Source organism: Canis lupus, chromosome 11 (assembly GCF_011100685.1).
Source record: "Canis lupus familiaris isolate Mischka breed German Shepherd chromosome 11, alternate assembly UU_Cfam_GSD_1.0, whole genome shotgun sequence".
Lineage (NCBI taxonomy): Eukaryota > Metazoa > Chordata > Mammalia > Carnivora > Canidae > Canis > Canis lupus.
The window spans coordinates 26,349,235-26,370,080 of record NC_049232.1 but is presented as its reverse complement, the minus strand read 5'-3'; the positions used below and the strand labels follow the sequence as shown (position 1 = coordinate 26,370,080).

At 38.7% G+C, this 20,846-nt stretch overlaps 1 protein-coding gene across 1 annotated transcript in view; it reads right to left on the bottom strand.

Annotated features, from left to right (window-relative positions):
* Positions 1-20,846, bottom strand: part of CTNNA1 (catenin alpha 1) — a 186,080-nt gene that overhangs the window by 139,191 nt on the left and 26,043 nt on the right. The window contains exons 2-3 of the mRNA XM_038552316.1: positions 12,123-12,229; positions 10,698-10,893 (exon numbers count right to left, since the gene is read on the bottom strand). Of these exons, the coding sequence (XP_038408244.1) occupies positions 10,698-10,893; positions 12,123-12,227 (301 nt within the window). The 5' untranslated portion in view covers positions 12,228-12,229. The remainder of the gene's footprint in view (positions 1-10,697; positions 10,894-12,122; positions 12,230-20,846) is intronic.

The following is a 20,846-nucleotide window of genomic DNA, read 5'->3' as shown; positions in this document are numbered from 1 at the left end:
ACAACTCTGATGACCCTGAGATCGTGCGATCACAAGATCATGACCTGAACAGAAACCAAGAGTTGGATGCTGAACAGACTACACAACCCAGGCACCCTTTGAGAAAACTTTTTTTTTAAGATGTTATTTATTTGACGGAGCACAAGCAGAAGAGGGAGAAGCAGGCTTCCCACTGAGCAGGAAGCTAGATGTGGGGCTCTATCCCAAGACCCTGGGATCACGACCTGAGCCAAAGGCAGACATTTAACCCACTGAGCCACCCAGGCACCACTTGAGAAAACATTTAATAGTGAAACCAGATAGATCTTCTCAAATGGCTAGAAGGTGAAAATAGAGTAAATTTCTTTTACTGAACTTGTCCAATAAATAAAAATCAAATACTTTAATGTTTGGTTTATAGTTTTCCCTTTTTCATGTTTATTTATATTAGACAGTATTTGTCTTAAGATTTCTTTGGAGGCTTTTTTTCCCCCCAAGTTCTGGCTTTTGAATTGGTATTCCATTTCAGGTAAGCTTTGATTATAGTCCAAGTGTTTTGTCCTTGCATGGAAGTAGAACTTCAACTTATTGAGAGCAATTGATGTCATTCAATACTAAGTCTCAGTCATTAAAAGAACCATCTTTTCTGTAGAAAATATCTTGTCAGTGTAGAGCAAAATAACAGTAATATTGGTCTACTAAAAAAATGGAGTTAAGGGATCCCTGGGTGGCGCAGCGGTTTGGCGCCTGCCTTTGGCCCAGGGCGCGATCCTGGAGACCTGGGATCAAATCCCACATCGGGCTCCCGGTTCGTGGAGCCTGCTTCTCCCTCTGCCTGTGTCTCTGCCCCTCTCTCTCTCTGTGACTATCATAAATAAATAAAAATTTTTAAAAAAATGGAGTTAAAACTGTTCAGTTTGCTAGCATCTGCTTGATCTTAGTAGCTATAGTTGATTGGTGAGCTTATCTTTAACAGTCTTGTTGCACAGATATCAAAAAGATAAAAACTTTTAAGTCCAACTGGGAAATTATTTAATAAAAAATAGTTTTGGGAGGCAGGCCCGGTGGCACAGCGGTTTGGAGCCGCCTGCAGCCTGGGGCGTGATCCTGGAAGACCTGGAATCGAGTCCCACATCGGGCTCCCTGCATGGAGCCTGCTTCTCCCTCTGCCTGTGTCTCTGCGTCTCTCTCTGTGTCTATGAATAAATAAATAAAATCTTTAAAAAAAAAAAAAAAGAAATCCTTTAAAAAAATAGTTTTGGTTTTTTTTTATTTTATTTATTTATGAGAGAGAGAGAGAGAGAGAGAGAGAGAAAGGCTCAAAGACACAGGCAGAGGGAGAAGCAGGCTCCATGCAGGGAGCCTGACGTGGGACTCGATCCTGGCTCTCCAGGATCACACCCTGGGCTGAAGGCGGTGCTAAACCGCTGAGCCACCTGGGCTGCCCTAAAAAATAGTTTTAAACATTATAAATTCCAAAGTTACACTAAGCTAAAAAAAAAAAATTCCTCTAATTAGTGTAAAATTTTTTACAAGAAAATAAAATGCTGTCACGGCTAGAATTAAAACAAGGGTAAAATGGGGACACCTGGGTGGCTCAGTGGTTGAGCGTCTGTCTGCCTTTGGCTCAGGGCGTGATCCCAGAGTTCTGGGATGGAGTCCCACATCAGGCTCCCTGCATGGAGCCTGCTTCTTTGCCTGTGTCTCTGCCTCTCTGGGTGTCTTTCATGAATAAATAAAATCTTAAAAAAAAAAAACAAACAAAAAAAAAACTGGGATGCCTAGGTGGCTCAGTGGTTTAGAGCCTGGGCCCTCAGCCCAGGGCATGATCCTGGAGACCCAGGATTGAGTCCCATATCGAGCTCCCTGTATAGAGCCTGTTTCTCCCTCTGCCTGTATCTCTCTCTCATGAATACATAAATAAAATCTTAAAAAAGAAAAAAAAAAAAAAACTAGAGTAAAATGCATATGCATTTAGCCAAAGACTTGAAAGGAAACACAAAGCTATATAAATATAAAATATTACTTATAATCATTAAAAAATGTAATAGTGTAAATCTAAAATAACATAGAGGACTTCTACGTAAACATTGATGAAAGAATCAAAAAAAGATCTAAATAGAAGGAATATTTTTGTTGTAGACTGGATGATTAAATACACTAAAAATATCAATTCTCCCAAATTAATTACAAGTTTAACGTAATTCTATCAAAACACCAGATTTTTTGCAGATACAGATAAGTTTATCTAAAATTTATATGGAAAAACAAGAGATAGAATAACAATTCAGGAAAATATTAAATGGGAGGAATCATTCTACCCAATTCTCAGTCTCCCACAGATATAGCAATAAAGCCTACGTGGGTATTGGCAAAGGAAAGACACAGAAATCAATGGAACAAAATAAAGAACTCAGACATAATCCCACTCGATCACAGCTGACGAATTTTTAACAAGGGTGCAAAAGCAATTCAATGGAGAAAATAGAGCCTTTTCAACAAATGGTAATGGGGGAACTAGATGTCCATGGGGTGGGGACGGGAGGGGGTTAACGCATCCTAAACTTCACATGTTATACAAAATTTAACACAAGAGGAGTCATAGATTTTTTTTTTTTAAGATTTTATTTACTTATTCATGAGAAACAGAGACACAGGCAGAGGGAGAAGCAGGCTTCATGCAGGGAGCCAGACATGGGACTCGATCCCAGGTCTCCAGGATCACACCCCAGGCTCAGGCAGCACTAAACCACTGCGCCACCGGGGCTGCCCTTTTTTTTTTTTTTTTAAGATTTTATTTAGGAGTCATAGATTTAAATGTAAAACATAAAACTAAAAAACTTTAATATATATATAGAGAGTGAAAATATATATATAAAACTAAAAAACTTTAAAATATATATAAAATATAAATATTTTATATTTTATTATATATATATTATATATATATTATATATATATAGAAAATCCTCCTGACTAAACCCTGGTGAAGACTTCTTTGATACCAAAAGCACCATTCATGAAAGTAGGAGGTCAATAAACTGGACTTCCTCAAACTAAAGACCTTTACTATGCAAAACACTTGTTAACAGGATGAAACAACAAGCTATATCCACACCATGAAGCAGTCACAGAATACTACCTAACAACAAAAAGTTACAAACTATTGATATACCAACTTAAAAGGCTCTCAAGGGCCTCCTGTTGACTAAAAAAAGCCAATCTCAAAGGTCATATACAGTCTGATTCCATTTATACATTTGCTTGAAATGACAGAATTAGACATGGAGACAGATTGGCTGACAAGGGTTAGGGGTGCTGGGGAGTGTAAGCGGAATGGGTGTGACTATAAATATATGGAGGTAAGCATGGGGGACGACTTTACTATGGTGAAGGTGATAGTTCTGTATCTCGATTGCACTGGTGGCTGCACAAATCTACACAAGTGATAAAACCAGAGAGTTATACAGGTATATTGTGCCAGTATGGATTTCCTGGTGTTCATACTGTACCACAGTTCCTTAACATAAAACGACTGGGAGAAACTCAATAAAGGATACACTGAACCACTCTGTGCTATCTTTGGAAATTCCTGAGATACAAAATTAAAAGTTAAGAAAAATAAAATTCACCTGTGACTAAAAAGTGACTTTTTATTAGCGTAAATAAACACTAAAGCAAACAGTTTAACAGAATTTTTTTTGACTTGACTGAGAACTGGCACAGCAGAATCTTAATGGCTCTAAGCTAAGGAGAATATGCTAATAGTAGGTAAATCCCCTGAAGTTTTTTAGGAGCACACACAGTCTTAACATATACCCTAAATGATTCAACTTACAGGAAAATAAATTATTACAATTTTTCACACACTTGGCCCCTCATTTTTATCTATAAAGAAGATCAGCTATTTGCTTAGGCCAAGCTGGCAGTTAACCTGCAGAACTGGCCCAGTTCTCCTTTCTGACGATTACAGCAGTCCCTTCCTTAACAGCTCCATCTAACCCCTGACCACTGTGATGGTCACCTGACTACTGGTTCTGCCTCTAGGCCTCTCCCAACCCATTTAACTCTTCCTGCACACAGCTGAGAGACTCATCTCCCAGAACACCCCTCTTCCTCATATTCCATGTCACCCAGATGGCAGAACTTCTCAAAACAGGAAGAATGTTAACGAGACATATTTCAGTTTAATTTAAGAAGAAAAAGAGCTTTAAAAATAAACATAAAGCAATGCTGGGAAAAGCTGCTTCCAGAGGTTAGCAAGTCCTGTGTCATTAGATATATTCAAGTATAGGGGAACCTGAACCTTGAGACCACACTATTCCAACCCTGGAATTCTGATTCCCTATCATTTCCTGGAGAATTCTCCCTCCTTCACCTGGCATTCCAAACTATCCACTAAAATTTAGATCCAACCTTTCTCCTTCTAACCTTTTCTCCCAGCACCCTTGACCAATCTAGGCCCAATTATTCCCCATGCACATCTTACATAGTCTGTTTTTCTGAACTAGATGACTTTTTCTCCTCTCCTTTCACCTTAGAAGAGCCAGTGCACCTCTGAAAGCTTTTCCAACCCCATGCTTACTCTCCTACTCATGCTACTTACTTTTCATGTCCAGGTGTCCTAATATAAGCTCTGGGACAAACTCGAAAAACAGCCTCCTATCTGCTAGCAGACAGTCTCTCCTCAGAGACCACATGGTCACCCAGTTCTTTCCGCACTGTGATTTCTGTGACGTGAGACTTTTCCCAGGAAACATACTAATGTCCAGTACACCTATCATCCACCCACTTTGCTCAACACATTACCCTCAGAAGCAGTGCAGGAGTACACCAACATGTACCTCAGCTTCTTTGGGTCTTCTCCTTCAACCACCCAGAAATGTCCATTATGCAAAAGTCTCTGGTCTTGGTGTCTGAGACCCAATCATGAAATATAACTAGAAGATTTTTATAACTCTGTTCTAGTAAAAACTATTCCTCATCACTCTACTTCCAACTTACCATCACTGGTCTGTCTTTTTTCAAGCATTTTTTAACGTCTGTCCTTTTTCAAGCATTAATGCCCTTTCTATCTCTATCCTTTGGATATCTCCTACCCAGCTAAGAGCCCTCTTTTTTTCATCAGAGTACTTACTATTCAAGCATTCATAAAATACACTGATACTCTTTTTTAGGTATTGTTAAAAATACACACAGACACACACACACACACACATATATATGTATATATGAGGAGTCACTGCTAATATAAGATTTCCTTTTGGGGAGATGAAAAATTCTGGAATTAGATAATAATGACAGCTGCACCACTCTATGAATCTACTAAAACCACCAATGTATATACTTTAAGGAGTGAGTTTTATAACATTCATATGTTATATGAATCGTATCTCAATTTTTTTTTAAAGAAAGATTCTCTAAACCTACCCCTGTATTTACATTTGGCACTATGAAGGAAAAACTCACTGTAATTTTTGAGACAAGAACCTTTTTTGTCACACACTTCTTGGAGAATATGGTCAAGTATACTCCCCAAACAATTAAGTGCCTATCACAGACCAGGTACCATGACAGGAGCTTGAGAGATTGGTCATCAGACCAGCATAGAACCTGTCCTACTGGAGCCTAGAAAGGGAAAGACACCAATTATCTAATTACCACTGTGATAAGAGCTAGGAAAAGAGGGACATCTGGGTGGCTCAGTGGGTGAGCGTCTGCCCTTCGTCCCAGGGCACGATCCTGGAGTCCCAGGATCAAGTCCCACATTGAGCTCCCTGCATGGAGCCTGCTTCTCCCTCTGCCTGTATCTCTGCCTCTCTCAGGGTCTCTCATGAATAAATTAAAAAAAAAAAAAAAAAGAGCTAGGAAAAGAAAGTATAAGTAAGAATGACCTAATTGGAGTAGGGGGCATAGGGATAGAAAGGGTCTCCAAGAAAAAAGAGCACATCTAAGAGGCATGCATATGCCTCAGCCCACATAAGGTAGGTAGTTAACTCAATAACTAGTTAGAGGTGATTGGCAGTAAAATGAAACTCCTAGATCACAAGAATTTGGATGGCATGCAAATGGTAATTGGCTACCAACTACCACAGGAGGCTCACGCGTCCACTGCCTTGAGGTAGAGTAGCCATGTGTAAGCATGTGAATGTTTTGCCTACTGACGGTGTTAGTATGGTGAGGTTTTAATGTACTCCTATGTTTGTGTTTATTATTGATGTTATCAGGGGCAAATACAAAAAGAAAATTAAGTTATGCTGAAAAACATATTTAAGTCTCCATTTATAATGATGATTGCGCAGAAAACACAGCACTTTTGTACAAACTCAAAAATGTAAAAAGTTTAACTTTTGGCTCAAAAGTGTTATAAATAAATACTTAAATTGTTTATTGAAAATAGTAAGCTCCTATCTTTAACTCTGTGAAAACCCTAATATGAAGTCAGCTAACCAGAGCCGATGGGTCAAATGAGGCCCACCATCTGTTTTTTAAGTTCTAAAGGAACATGGCCACACCCAATTATTTATATATTACTTATACATCCTTTCCTAACACGACAGTAGAACTGAATAGTGTTAACAGAGACCTTAAAACCAATAAGGTATAAAATATTTACTATTTGGCCCTTTACAAAAAAAAAATTTTTTTTTTAAACGTGTACTAAATAGAAGTACTTGGGCAGCCCCGGTGGTGCAGCGGTTTAGTGCCGCCTGCAGCCCAGGGCGTGATCCTGGAGACCCAGGATCAAGTCCCACATCAGGCTCCCTGCATGGAGCCTGCTTCTCCCTCTGCCTGTGTCTCTGCCTCTCTCTCTCTATCTCTATCTCTCTCTCTCGCTCTGTGTCTCTCATGAATAAATAAAAAATAAAATCTTTAAGAGATAGATAGATAGATAGATAGATAGATAGATAGATAGATAGAGGTACTTCACATTGCTTCAGAACAAAGAAATCTTACGTATCTTTTAACAATGAAGTATCCCAGTGGATAAGCAACGAACTCAAAATACAAAGAATTCTACTTGTCAATCTTCTGTGGAGTTCTAGGTAAATCGTTACTAGTCTGTGTTTTATATACCAGTAAAATTCAGAGCAGTTAGGTCAGATTTTTGTATAAGGGCTCAGGACCACTAAAGCCAGGGCTGGGAAAAGGTGTTTGTATTAATTATCTTTTGCTGCCTAACAAATTCTCCCAAAAATTTGGTAGCTTAAATTAAACATTTATTTATCTTCTAAGTTTTCTGTGGGTCAGAATTTCGAGATGGTTAGGGTTGCCATCTTTTAACACCTGACTGGAGCTGGAGATCTGCTTCTAAAGTAGATTACTCAGAAGTTTGGCAAACTGGTACTGACAGCTTCCCCCAAAGTGAATAACCCATGAGAAAGAGTCAGGCAGATACTATATTCTCTTTATGATTTTCCTTTCAAAGTAGATAGTATCATTTCCACTATATCCTATTCTTTATAGAAGTGAAAGTCTTTAAGTCCAACATACGTTCAAGAGGATCAAAGCTGGGCTCTACTTTTTTCAGGGGAGGGTGTCAAAGAATCTGCAAACATACTAACACCACTACAGGGTTTCAAATGATGAGCAAACAGTTTTAACAACATAACCAACAAGGCTTAGTTGATTAAAGAATATGCACTTAACCATTTTCATAACATGTACTTTGTTCTATTTATGAGCAGAGATGTTTCATCACCACTTGCTATGATTCTCAAAAAAAAAAAAAAAAAAGTAAGCCAACAGAAAAAAGCAAGGCACTTCAGTTTTTCATATCTGATGCAGTAATGATGATGGGAGGCAGTTATATTTTTGTTTTAGCTTTTTCTCCCCCCATGGCAAAAAAACAAGGAGAGAAGGCAAATTACGGTGAATAGATCATGATCATAAATAATTGCAAAGTTGGACTAGGACAGACAAGTACTTACGATTCTGAGCCACATAAAAGATTTTCTCAGATATAAATAAAAACAAGAAAACAAATTCAGATATGCATTCAAAATTTGTGGGATTTTTTTTGGGGGGGTGCATGTATTATACCAGGATTGCTACAAATTTACATCAGATAAACTTCCGAAACAAGGAATATATAGAGTTAAATTAAAAGTTACCTATAACCATTAAATGTATTTTGAAAATAAACATCTTAGTTACTAGACTCAAGGAAAATTTGGTGAAATTCATTACTTGCTATTATTTTGAGGCAAAAAGGCCTGGGAGCAAAACTTTCTCAGAGGACAATGAAGTAATGGTTATGTTGATTTCCTTACTAAGAAGCTCAAATATTGTCCTGAACTAGATAGACAATTAAACAGCTTTAAAATAAATTCACTGGGCAGGCCGGTTGGCTCAGCAGTTTAGAGCCACCTTCAGCCCAGGGTGGGATCCTGGAGACCTGGGATCGAGTCCCATGTCAGGCTCCCTGCATGGAGCCTGCTTCTCCCTCTGCCTGTGCCTCTGCCAATCTCTCTCTCTCTCTCTCTCTCTCTCATGAATAAATAAAATCTTTTTTAAAAGATAGATAGATAGATAGATAGATAGATAGATAGATAGATAGATAGATAGATAAAATTAATCCAGTGGTGCCTGGATGGCTCAGTCAGTTGGGAATCTGACTTAGGCTCGGGTCATGATCCCAGGGTCCTGGGATCGAGCCCCCATCAGGCTCCTTTTACACAGGGAGCCTGCTTCTCCCTCTCCTTCCGCCTGCCTCTACCCCTGCTTGTGCTCACTTGCTGTTGCTCATTCTCTCTGTCAAATAAACAGAATCTTTAAAAGTAAATAAATTCATTCAAAGTCCACTCTAATGTGCTGAATAGTGTCCCCCAAAACTCATACCAACCCAGAACCTATGAATGTGGCCTTCTTTGCAAATAGGGTTTTTGCAGATATAATCAAGTAAAGATGAGGTCATACTGGATTTAGAGAGGACTCGAATTCAATGCTTAATATCCTTATAAGAGGAAACTTTGTACAAAGAGATACACAGGGGGAATGCCATGTGACAAGACAACAAATGAAGAGATTGGAGTGACAAATCTATACCAGTCAAGGAATGCCAAGGATTGCTAGCAAACACAAGAAGCTAGCAGAGAACATGCAACAAATTCTTCCACTGAGTCTCCAAGAATCAATCCTGCTGACACCTTGATTTCAGGTAGCTGGCCTCCAGAACTGTGAGGGAGTAAACTTCTGTTATCTAAGCCACCAAGTTTATAGTAATTTACATTATGACAGCCCTAGATAACTAATATATCCACCCATATTATGGCTAGTAACATTAAATTTAAATAATGTCATCATTTACAATATTAGAAACATTTATCTTGAGCCTGAAAATTAAGAAAAGTATTTACCACTCAAGGTTCTTAGTTCATAAATTCACAATAACTGGAGACAGCATGACCATTTAATATACTGCTCCTTTTTTTGAGTATTGTCAGAGGGATGAATTTGACATAAGACTCCAATGGACTATGCACACTACTGTCAGCCATTAGAGATCCAGTGACGTTCTCCCGAAGGCCAGTAAAGCAACTGGACAGAGCAGGAGCTCAGTTCACCTTAGTTGCTACCCAACAGTTCTACAAAAAACTCTCTCTCTTTAAGTCCTTCTGCTGAACCAGAAGTTTAACAAAAAAGTACGAGTTTCAAGAATTTAATGCTCCAGATGTAAAGTCTTCTTACCATACTTGTAAGCATCATAATAACAAGTTTCTCTAATAGGCACTGCTGGCAAGCTGCGGGTTATAATTTCACTTTTTATTAATTCTGAGTTTTCCGGGGGATCCCTGGGTGGCTCAGCGGTTTAGCGCGCCTTCAGCCCAGAGCCAAAGGATCCTGGAGACCCAGAGATCGAGTCCCACGTCGGGCTCCCTGCGTGGAGCCTGCTTCTCTCTCTGCCTGTGTGTCTCTGCCTCTCTCTGTGTGTGTTTCTCATGAATAAATAAATTAAATCTTTAAAAAAAAGAAAAAAAATTCTGAGTTTTCCAAAATAGGATTCCTTTAAGCCCAGATTTGTTTTTATTTCAAACTCTAAACACTCAAGTTTGTATGGCTAATTTAACATACCAACCTGACAGAATGAGGCAACTTCTAGAGTATTTTCAGAAGGGCTGGACATTTTTCCATTTTATCACCCCTATATCTTCAAGCATGAACTAAAAAGAGGTATTATAGAGGATGAAAGGTAAACTTCTGTCCCGTTTATTTCCTTTTTTTTTTCTTTTTTTTTTCCGTTTATTTCCTATTAAACTGTTAGAACATTTCTAAGACTCAAGTATTATTTGGCACACCCAAAAAAAGTAGATTCAGAATCTCCAAATACAATGTTTCTTTATTAGCCTATCTCCTGATTAAAAGTCAGTACAACTTAATCCATCTCTGACAACTCAATATTCTTATAAGTTACTGAGCATACAGCAAGTGTAAGAATGAGAATACTGACCACAAAAAAGTCACCTTCAAGGATTGATTTTCTAATTAAAATTATTTTTCCTGGGTAGCTGAGTGGCGGAGCATCTGCCTTTGGTTCAGGGAGTGATCCCAGAATTCCAGGGTTGAGCCCTGCATCAGACTCCCCGCAGGGAACCTGTTTCTCCCTCTACCTACGTCTCTGCTTCTCTCTCAGTGTCTCTCATGAATAAATAAAATCTTACAAAAAAAAAAATTAGAAAAGCCTGCCTCTCTCTAAATAAAAAGCAATATTGACCTACCTTGTTTTCGAACATCTTCTACAGCAGCCACAAGCTCTTCCTTGAGAAACTGACTCTCCTTTGCAATTTTATCCCCCTTCTCCAAAAAATTCTCAGTTGCTTGTTCAACGGATGCAGCCAAAACATGGGCCTTCTTAGAACGGCCTCTCTTCTTATTTGACGGCCCCTTACTATTGGTGTTTACCAGAGTTGTGACCTAAAAGTTTCATTTTTACAAATTAAACTGTAGTCAATTAAAATGAAAACAACAGAAAGATGACTATTGTTAAAGATAGGAAGATTAATGATTCCTAACAAAATGAAACATCACATTTATGAATTCCACTAAGCATTAACAAGTAAACTCTCCGTATTTAAGATATATAACAACAATACTCAATTTAGGTCCCAAAATAATTTGGCCATCTCAATGTACAAGACAATATTTTAATTCTTCAAACATGATAACTAGATTTTAGTTTCATTTTACAAACCAGAAACTGATTAGAAACATGTTAAACACCACTACATGTCATCAAGAAATTCCAGAAAGAGGCTGACAATGAACTTGTTATTTTACATGGAGGTCACATTTTCCACTGTTTTCAACCTGTGCAAAATGTTTTAAGGTAACTTGTTTCTAAATTTGTTTTACAGTTTATTCAAGTAAATCTCAGGAATTAATTGGTAAAGGTCCTTAACAAAGGAAGGATGCCCAAAGTAGTGATGGTGCTTTAAGTCCCAGAACATTAACCATCATTAATATATACAGTACCAGATGATCTGTAGATTAAAGATGACTAAAGATTTGTTACTTAGCATAGCTTGCCACGCAAGAGACCTGCTGAGAGCTATACTGGATGGACTCCAAGAAAGTAAATATTCCTGAGTCTTTCCACACACTTCTACGTATAATTATTAAAATATGTAAATATATATGTATATATACATGTGTGTATTTATAATACTAGCTGCTAACAATTAATGAAATGGCATCACAATGTGATATTTTAACAGAACATACCAAACCCACACCTCAAATTACCGGCTAAGTGATCCTGGACAATGAAAAGTTTCTTAGGCATGGTAAAGAGACAACAGTCAAGGCTTCATAGCCCATCTTTCTTGAATATAACCTATCCTTTCCAAGAAAAAGTGATGCCAAGAAATTGTCTACAAAATACAAACATTTGGTAAGTTGCATTATATACCACTTATCCCCTATTACTACCAATAAGACTCAAGAACATGCAGTAATTATGTTCCTATAGGGTTAAATGAATGCATCAATATTTAAGTAATTAGTGGCGCCACATCATCTAAATACTATCAATCTAAACTCAACCACTCAAATTAAAGCTTTGAGCTAAATTTGCTCTGTATTTGTTTCCTAGGCCTATTACTACAGATCATATTATAACTATGTATTTATCTGCAGAGTCCTACCTGTGTAACAAGAGGCTCCAACAGTCTTTCAACTGCCAGAGTTCGGATCTCTAGACTTTTGGGGTCCCATTTGAAGTTTATGTTGCCTGTGTGGACAGAAGTCATTTCTGAAAAAGAAACAAAAAGGACAAAGTTAGGCAAACATCAAACACAAACATGAAGTATATAACAAATCTCCTACTTTTATAAAGGACTTTTATATCAGCACAGCTACATTCTAGATGGGGAAAAATTTCTTACAGAGCCTGCACTAGAGAACCCAGTAACTTAATCTCTTACACTTTCAGATGTCAAGCTTATAAACAGTAGAAGTACTATAAGAGGCACTCCCTTTGGGCTTCTCTGGCACCAAGACACTTCTACTTTCAGTTTTTCAACACCAACTTAGACGTAGGATGAAAAGCTAAAGTGAATGAAGGCCTGATTCTGGTTTATCTTACTCCACAACATTTGTATCACAGTATTACCTAAAAGGCATAACTCCTTCATTTTTGGATAGGTTCTTGGAGAATAGCTTGTCTTACTCTATTAAAACATAATGCAGAAGTCTGCTGCCCTCTGCACCTACAGCTATTATCATTCATAGTGAGAAGAAATTTCAAGTCACACTTAGTCAAGTATCAATGTAGACTTCCATTAGACAGAGGCTTTACGACTAAGAGAAAAGACTCAACAAAAATACCAGTTAGTGTTCGCTTCTAAAAGTTAGTGACTAGGGATCCCTGGGTGGCGCAGCGGTTTAGCGCCTGCCTTTGACCCAGGGCGCGATCCTGGAGACCCGGGATCAAATCCCACGTCGGGCTCCCGGTGCATGGAGCCTGCTTCTCCCTCTGCCTATGTCTCTGCCTCTCTCTCTCACTGTGTGCCTATCATAAATAAATAAAAATTAAAAAAAATAAAGTAAAAATAAAAATAAAAAAATAAAAGTTAGTGACTGAAAGAAAGGGAAAAAAAAAAAGACACGAGAGGTACATAACGGAAGTAAACACTAACTATAAACTTTCTAGACAACCAATTTGGTAGATATTTAAAACTTTAAAAGAATGTGTTCTTGGGATCCCTGGGTGGCGCAGCGGTTTGGCGCCTGCCTTTGGCCCAGGGCGTGATCCTGGAGACCCGGGATCGAATCCCACATCAGGCTCCTGGTGCATGGAGCCTGCTTCTCCCTCTGCCTGTGTCTCTGCCTCTCTCTCTCTCTGTGACTATCATAAATAAATAAAAAAAAAATAAAATAAAATAAAAGAATGTGTTCTTGGGTAGCCCTGATGGCGCAGCGGTTTAGCGCCGCCTGCAGCCAGGGGTGTGATCCTGGAGACCCAGGATCGAGTCCCAAATCGGGCTTCCTGCGTGGAGGCTGCTTCTCCCTCTGCCTGTGTCTCTGCCTCTCTCGCTCTCTCTGAATGAATAAATAAATAAATAAATCTTAAAAAAAAGAATGTGTTCTTGGGGCACCTGGGTGGCTCAGTGGTTGAGCATCTGCCTTTATCTCAGGTTGTGTGATGTAGGGATCCTGGGATGAGTCCTTCATAGGGCTCCCCAAGGGAGCCTGCTTCTCCCTTTGCCTATGTCTCGGCCTCTCTGTGTCGCTCATGAATAAATAAATAAAATCTTAAAAAAAAAAAAAAAGGTTTTATGACCCAGAAATTCTACTTTTAGATTTTATTCTAAAGGAAAAACCAGGGCACCTGGGTGGCTCAGTAGTTAAGCATATGCCTTTGGCTCAGGTCGTGATCCTGGGGTCCTGGAATCGAGCCCTACATCGGATGGTCCCCACATGGAGCCTGCTTCTCCCTCTGCCTATGTCTCTGCCTCTCTCTGTGTCTCTCATGAATAAATAAAATCTTTAAAAAATAAATAAAGGAAAAACCAAGGTGCATGTAAAAACTTGGATATAATGATGTTCACAACAGCAGCACATATAATCATTAAAAATTATAAACTACCTCAATTTCAGAGAACACTGAATAAATAAATCATATAACTTACCACACAACCCTGTGCCACTCTTAAAAAACAATGTTTACAAAATTTAGGAAAAACAAAAACAAAAAAGAAAACAGTGTTCTCACTGCCCAGGTCTTTATTTCTATTAAATACCATTTCCTGTTAAAGGGAACCAGGGCTCCTCCAAAAAAGAGGGAGGGAGTTTCTTTCAGGTCTAAGCTGTTCTATTCTGCAGAAAGTAAAGAAGGGTACAAAGACTAACCTATCAAAACAGAGAGGAACCAAAGGCTCCACTGGCCAATAAGACAAATTGAGTATAAAAAGCATGACTACAACTGCCTGATTGACAGGTAGGCAGGCAGGTAGGTACATAGGAAATTATCCTGTAACCACAGAGATTCTCAAAAGAAATAGGCAATTTCTTTACCATGAATGTAAAACAGAATTAGAAAATGATAGGGCAAAAAAAAAAAAGAAAGAAAGAAAGAAAATTATAGGGCAGCCCCTGTGGCGCAGTGGTTTAGCTCCGCCTGCAGCCTAGGGCGTGATCCTGGAGACCCTGGATCGAGTCCCACGTCGGGCTCTCTGCATGGTGCCTGCTTCTCCCTCTGCCTGTGTCTCTGCCTCTCTGTGTGTGTCTCTATGAATAAATAAATAAATAAATCTTTAAAAAATAAAAAATAAATAAAAAAGGTTTCCTGAAAAGAAAGAAGAGAAGAGAAAGAAAAGAGAAGAGAAAGAAAAGGAGAAGAGAAGAGAAAAGAGAGAAGAGAGAAGAGAAGAGAGAAAAGAAAAGAAAAGAAAAGAAAAGAGAAAGAGAAAGAGAAAGAAAAGAAAGAAAAGAAAAGAAAAGAAAAGAAAAGAAAAGAAAAGAAAAGAAAAGAAAAGAAAAGAAAAGAAAAGAAAAGAAAAGAAAAGAAAAGAAAAGAAAAGAAAAGAAAAGAAAAGGATAATTTGGGCAGCCCGGGTGGCTCAGCGGTCTAGCGCCGCCTTCAGCCCAAGGCGTGATCCTGGAGACGCCGGATGCAGTCCCACATCGGGCTCCCTGCATGGAGCCTGCTTCTCCCTCTGCCTGTGTCTCTGCCTCTCTCTCTCTCCTCTCTGTGTATTCTCATGAATAAATAAATAAAATCTTTAAAAAAAAAAAAGAAAAGAAAAGAAAAGAAGAAAAGAAAAGAAAAGAAAAGAAAAGAAAAGAAAAGAAAAGAAAAGAAAAGAAAAGAAAAGAAAAGAAAGAAAACGATCATTTTGTAAACCCCAGGGTAGTAACTGATTCAGGCAATGATTATCAGTGGATGTTATTAACACCCTTAGTGAAAGGCTACTGGGAAACAGAATACTTGTAAGGTATCAAAGTATCACTTGACAAGTTACTTATTAATTAACTGGACCAAGACTTATTTTTATAAATTTGTGATCTAATGGCCACCCTCTTAAACAGATAACTAAACTTAGTATCACTAATAATGAAACACCTGGTATTATTATATGCCTCCTGATATAAAGAATGTATTATCTATTAAGTACTCTTGATGAAAAAAAAAGCTTTAAATGTTTTTTAAGTCTCAGTGTTACTGTAAAATGAGTAGCTGTGCAACAGCAAAAATAAATGTTTAACCAGAGTCTACTGAAGCTTCTATATAGGGATTCAAAACCTTTTTCAATACCATGGATCCTTTTGGCAGTCTAGTGAAGCCTAAAGACCAAAGGTTTTGTCCAATAAAAATACAGTGTAAACCACCTATGTAATTTTTTTTTAAGATTTTATTTATTTATTCATGACAGACACAGAGGGGGGCTAGGCAAAGACACAGGGAGAGGGAGAAGCAGGCTCCATGCAAGGAGCCCGACGTGGGACTGGATCCCGGGTCTGTCTCCAGGATCACACCCTGGGCCGAAATCAGGCACTAAACCGCTGAGCCACCAGGGCTGCCCCACCTATGTAATTTTCAATTTTTTAGTAGTGATATTAAAAAGAAATGGGGGACACTTGGGTGGCTCAGCAATTAAGCGTCTGCCTTCAGCTCAGGGCATGATCCAGGGATCAAGTCCCACATCCAGCTCCCTGCATGGAGCCTGCTTCTCCCTCTCCCTGTGTCTCTGCCTCTCTCTGTGTCTCTCATGAATAAATAAAATCATTTTAAAAAATAAAAAGAAATGACTGAACATAATACATTCAAAAAATCGTTACAGCATATATACAGTATTTTTTACATTATTAAAGATATTATACATAAATACTAAGTGTCCAAATCTGGAATTTGCTTTACACTCATGGCACATTTAAAGTCAAAGAAGCCACATTTCACCTGTTTAAGAGCCAACCTAGTGGCTTCTGTACTTCGATAGGGCAGCTATAAGACCCTTTCTCAAAACATTTTTCAAATGCATAAAACACAAACCAAAAGATTACAAAGGAAAGACATTTAATGAAATAGTTATCGAGATACTTTACAAATGGATGATACAGTAATTATATGTGCTTCTATATTAATATTAAATAAGACTTAGCAAGAAGTCTGACAACTACTTCAAAGTAATAATGAACCCACATATTTTTTTCGACGTAATATTATAATTATTGCAGATATGAAAAACTGAGATTCCTACTGGTGAAAAAGTTACAGGTTCAACTGTAGTTTGTAGAAATGCTAAATTCCTTAATAGTGAAAACAAAGACAAAATTTTTCAAATTCAAATTCACTGCAAAAAACCTAACCTAGACTCAATTTCAAGCTTATAGGGGATACGGAAACATATTATGTGGGGGATCCGTGGGTGGCTCAGCGGTTTAGTGCCTGCCTTTGGCCCAGGGCGTGATCCTGGAGTCGCGGGATGGAGTCCCACATCAGGCTCCTCGCATGGAGCCTGCTTCTCCCTCTTCCTGTGTCTCTGCCTCTCTATGTCTATTATAAAAAAACAAATCTTTAAAAAAAAAAAAAAAAAGAAAAGAAACATATTATGTAACATCATGGGAAAACACATCCAGAATGTAGAATACTTTAGAAGACAAGAGGGCCTCAATTCTTCAGAAAGTCAGTATTTTGGGGGAGAGAGTAGGTAAGAAGGCTATTCTAGACAGAAAGATTCAAGAGACCTAAGAAATCTCATGCACTACTAGTATCTTGTTTAGACAATAGTTTGAAACAAGCAACTATGATATTTATAAGGAAACTGGTGTTTAATACTTATTAAATAGTAGATGTTATCACAGAATTACTGTTCAATTTCATAGGTGATGATGACATTGTGGCTATATAGAAAAATGACTACTTCTAGGAAATGCATGCTGAAACATTTAGGGGTTAAATGTTAAGACGTCTGCAACTTTCAAACAATTCAGCAAAAGTTAAAATATGTACATACAGAGATGAAGGAACCATGAAAAAAAAAATACTCATAACTATTAAATCTAGTAGAGGATGGGGCCCCTGGGTTGGCTCAGTTGGTTAAGAGTCTTCCTTAGGCTCAGGTCATGATCCTGGGGTCCTGGGATCTGGCTCCCTGCTTGGCTGTCAGTCTGTTTCTCCCTCTCCTCTACCCCTCCTCCCCACTCGTGCTTGCTCTCTCTCTCAAATACATACAATCTTAAAAAAAAAAAAAAATCAATCTAGGTAGTGAACATGTGGATGGCTGTTCTTAGATTTATTCTTTTAGCTTCTTTGTATACCTGAAATTTCTCATCTAAAAATATGACAAAGATGTTATAGAAGTTTATGAGAAAAAGCTCAAAATAGGGGTGCCTGAGTGGCTCAGCTGGTTAAGCATTTGCCTTCGGCTCAGGTCATGATCCCAGAGTCCTGGGATGGAGCCCTGCATTGGGGTCCCTGCTCAGTGGAAGTCTGCTTCTCCCTCCACTCCTCTCTGCTTGTGCTCTTTCATGCTCTGTCTCTTAAATAAATAAAACCTTAAAAAAAAATGCTCAAAGTATATACTATTAAAGATGGTAAAGAGTTTCAAAACAATATGAAGTATCACCGCAGAGAGAACTAAAGATATCTAGATGTATAAACCAAAATATTAACAACAGTTTTATCTTTTTAAAGATTTCGTTCATTTATTCATGGAGCGGGGGGGGGGGGGGGGGGGGGGGACAGAGACACAGACAGAGGGAGAAGCAGGCTCCCTGCGGGGAACATGATGTGGGACTCCAACCAGGACCCCGGGATCAGGCCCTGATCCCAAGGCAGGGGCTCAAAGGCTGAGCCACACAGGCATGCCCGATAGTTTTATCTCAAGACTGAGAATTATGGGTAGTTTTAATATTCTTTTTATTTAACTGTATTTTTTATATAAAATCATACAGGCATTTAGAATTAATTACTTTTGTAATTTAAAAAGCTGAATCAGGGATCCCTGTGTGGTTTAGTGCCTGCCTTCAGCCCAGGGCATGATCCTGGAGTCCTGGGATTGAGTCCCAGGTTGGGCTCCCTGCATGGAGCCTGCTTCTCCCTAAGCCTGTGACTCTGCCCCTCTCTCTGTGTGTCTCTCATGAATAAATAAATAAAATCTTTAAAATAAAAAATAAATAAATAAATTTTTAAAGCTGAATCATTTTTTTTTAAAGCTGAATCATTTTATAATCTTCACATTTTTATTTTAGGAGGACAATACAATCAAAAGGCATGTTTGAGCATCACTTAACCATGTGAACTTCCTTTCTCTTTTGTAAAATAAGACAATCATTACCTAAAGAGGGCTTTCATGAAGATTAAATTAGATTATGATCCACTCAATGAGAACCCAGGCTAATAAGAAAAAGGAGAAGTTCTCCCACACAACAGAAAACTAATAAATGCAGAGGAATAATGTTTAACAAAATCACCATTTAAAAACCATCATAGGGATCCCTGGGTGGCGCAGCGGTTTGGCGCCTGCCTTTGGCCCAGGGCGCGATCCTGGAGACCCGGGATCAAATCCCACGTCGGGCTCCCGGTGCATGGAGCCTGCTTCTCCCTCTGCCTATGTCTCTGCCTCTCTCTCTCTCTCTCTGTGACTATCATAAATAAATAAAAAATTAAAAAAAAAAAACCATCATAATAGGGGATCCCTGGGTGGCGCAGTGGTTTAGCGCCTGCCTTTGGCCCGGGGCACGATCCTGGAGACCCGGGATCCTCGGGCTCCCGGTGCATGGAGCCTGCTTCTCCCTCTGCCTGTGTCTCTGCCTCTGTGTGTGTGTGTGTGACTATCATAAATAAATAAAAATTAAAAAAATAACAAAATAAAAAATAAAAAAATAAAAGCCATCATAATATAATTGATACAGGCAAAAATCGAATGTTAAACCAAGTGGTTGCCAAGTTTATAAAGAAACTGATTGCTTACATATTCACATGGTAATTCCCAACAGATTATTTTCTGATCACAGAAAGGGGGTGGGTTATAACTTTAAAGTGAAAAAACCTGGCAGACACTACCTTAACCAAGTGATCAAAATGAACATCCCAAATAATAGGACAAATTAACATCATATAGTTCCTGATATGACGAACTAAGAAGGATATAACATCACTTTGATATTTCCTACCAAAACTACATAGCCTCAATCTTGTCATGAGGAAATACCAAACTCAAAGTGAAGCATAGTCTACAAAATAAATGGCTATAGTCTTCAAAGATGTCAAGATCAGAAAAAACAAAGATAGACTGAGAATTTCTTCCAGACTAAAGGAGCCTAAAGAGATATGACAACTGAATGCAGAATGCTGTAATCCTGGACTGAAATTGTACTTGAAGGGGGGGGGGGGGGGGGGGGGAACTGAGACAAACCATAAAAATCTAAGTAGATTCTAAATTAGACAATAGTGTTGTATCAAATTTGCATGTCTTCATTCTACTGTAGTTATGTCCTTGTTGCATGTAATGGACATGATGTCTGCAACTTGCTCTCATATGGTTTTAAAAAATATAATACACTAAATATGTTCCATATACAGAAAGGAATGGAAAGTGGAAAAGAGAATGGAAAGAAGAAAAAAGGGAGGGAGGGCGAAGAAGAGGCACAAGGAAAGGGGGAAATGGAGAGGAGCTGTAAACAGAGTGAGGGGTAGAAGGAGAAGGGAGCAAGAGTAAAGACAGCAGGGAAGGATAAGGCGCACCTGGGTGGCTCAGTGGTTGACCATCTGTCTTCTGCTCAGGTCAAGATCCTGGAGTCCTGAGATTAAGTCCGCATCGGGCTCCCAGGAGGGAGATCCTGCTTCTCCCTCTGCCTGTCTCTGCCTCTCTGTGTCCCTCATGAATAAATAAAATATTTACCAAAGAGGGGAAGGGAGGGAGGAAGGGAGGGGAAGCGGGGGCAGGGAAGGGAAAGGGGGGAAGCAGAAGGGAAGGGAAGGGAGAAGGGGAAGGGAAGGGGAAGGGAAGGGGAAGGAAGGGGATGAAGGTGAGAGGAGAAAAAAGAGCCAAGAGAGAAAAGTAGGAAGGGAGAGGAGGAGGAGGAAGGAGAGAGGAAGAAAGAAGGGTGTCTAGAGCTGTGGCTAGTGTAGCTGAAGGATTGATTTAATTTTATTTCATTTTAATTAATGTTAAATAGCCACTAGTGACTACCTTATCAGAGAACACAGTTCTAGACCCTACAGAAAGCAACATCAACACCTAAATGGAAAAAAAAAAAAAAAAAAAAAAAAAAAAAACACCTAAATGACAACCAGTATAGAACGGTACATGTCTGTGACTAGCCCACTTGATAACTTTAATATAAAAAATGAAAAAAAAAATAAATAAATAAAAAATAAAAAATAAAAAATGTCTTCTCCCACAAATGCATGCTTGAGGCACAAA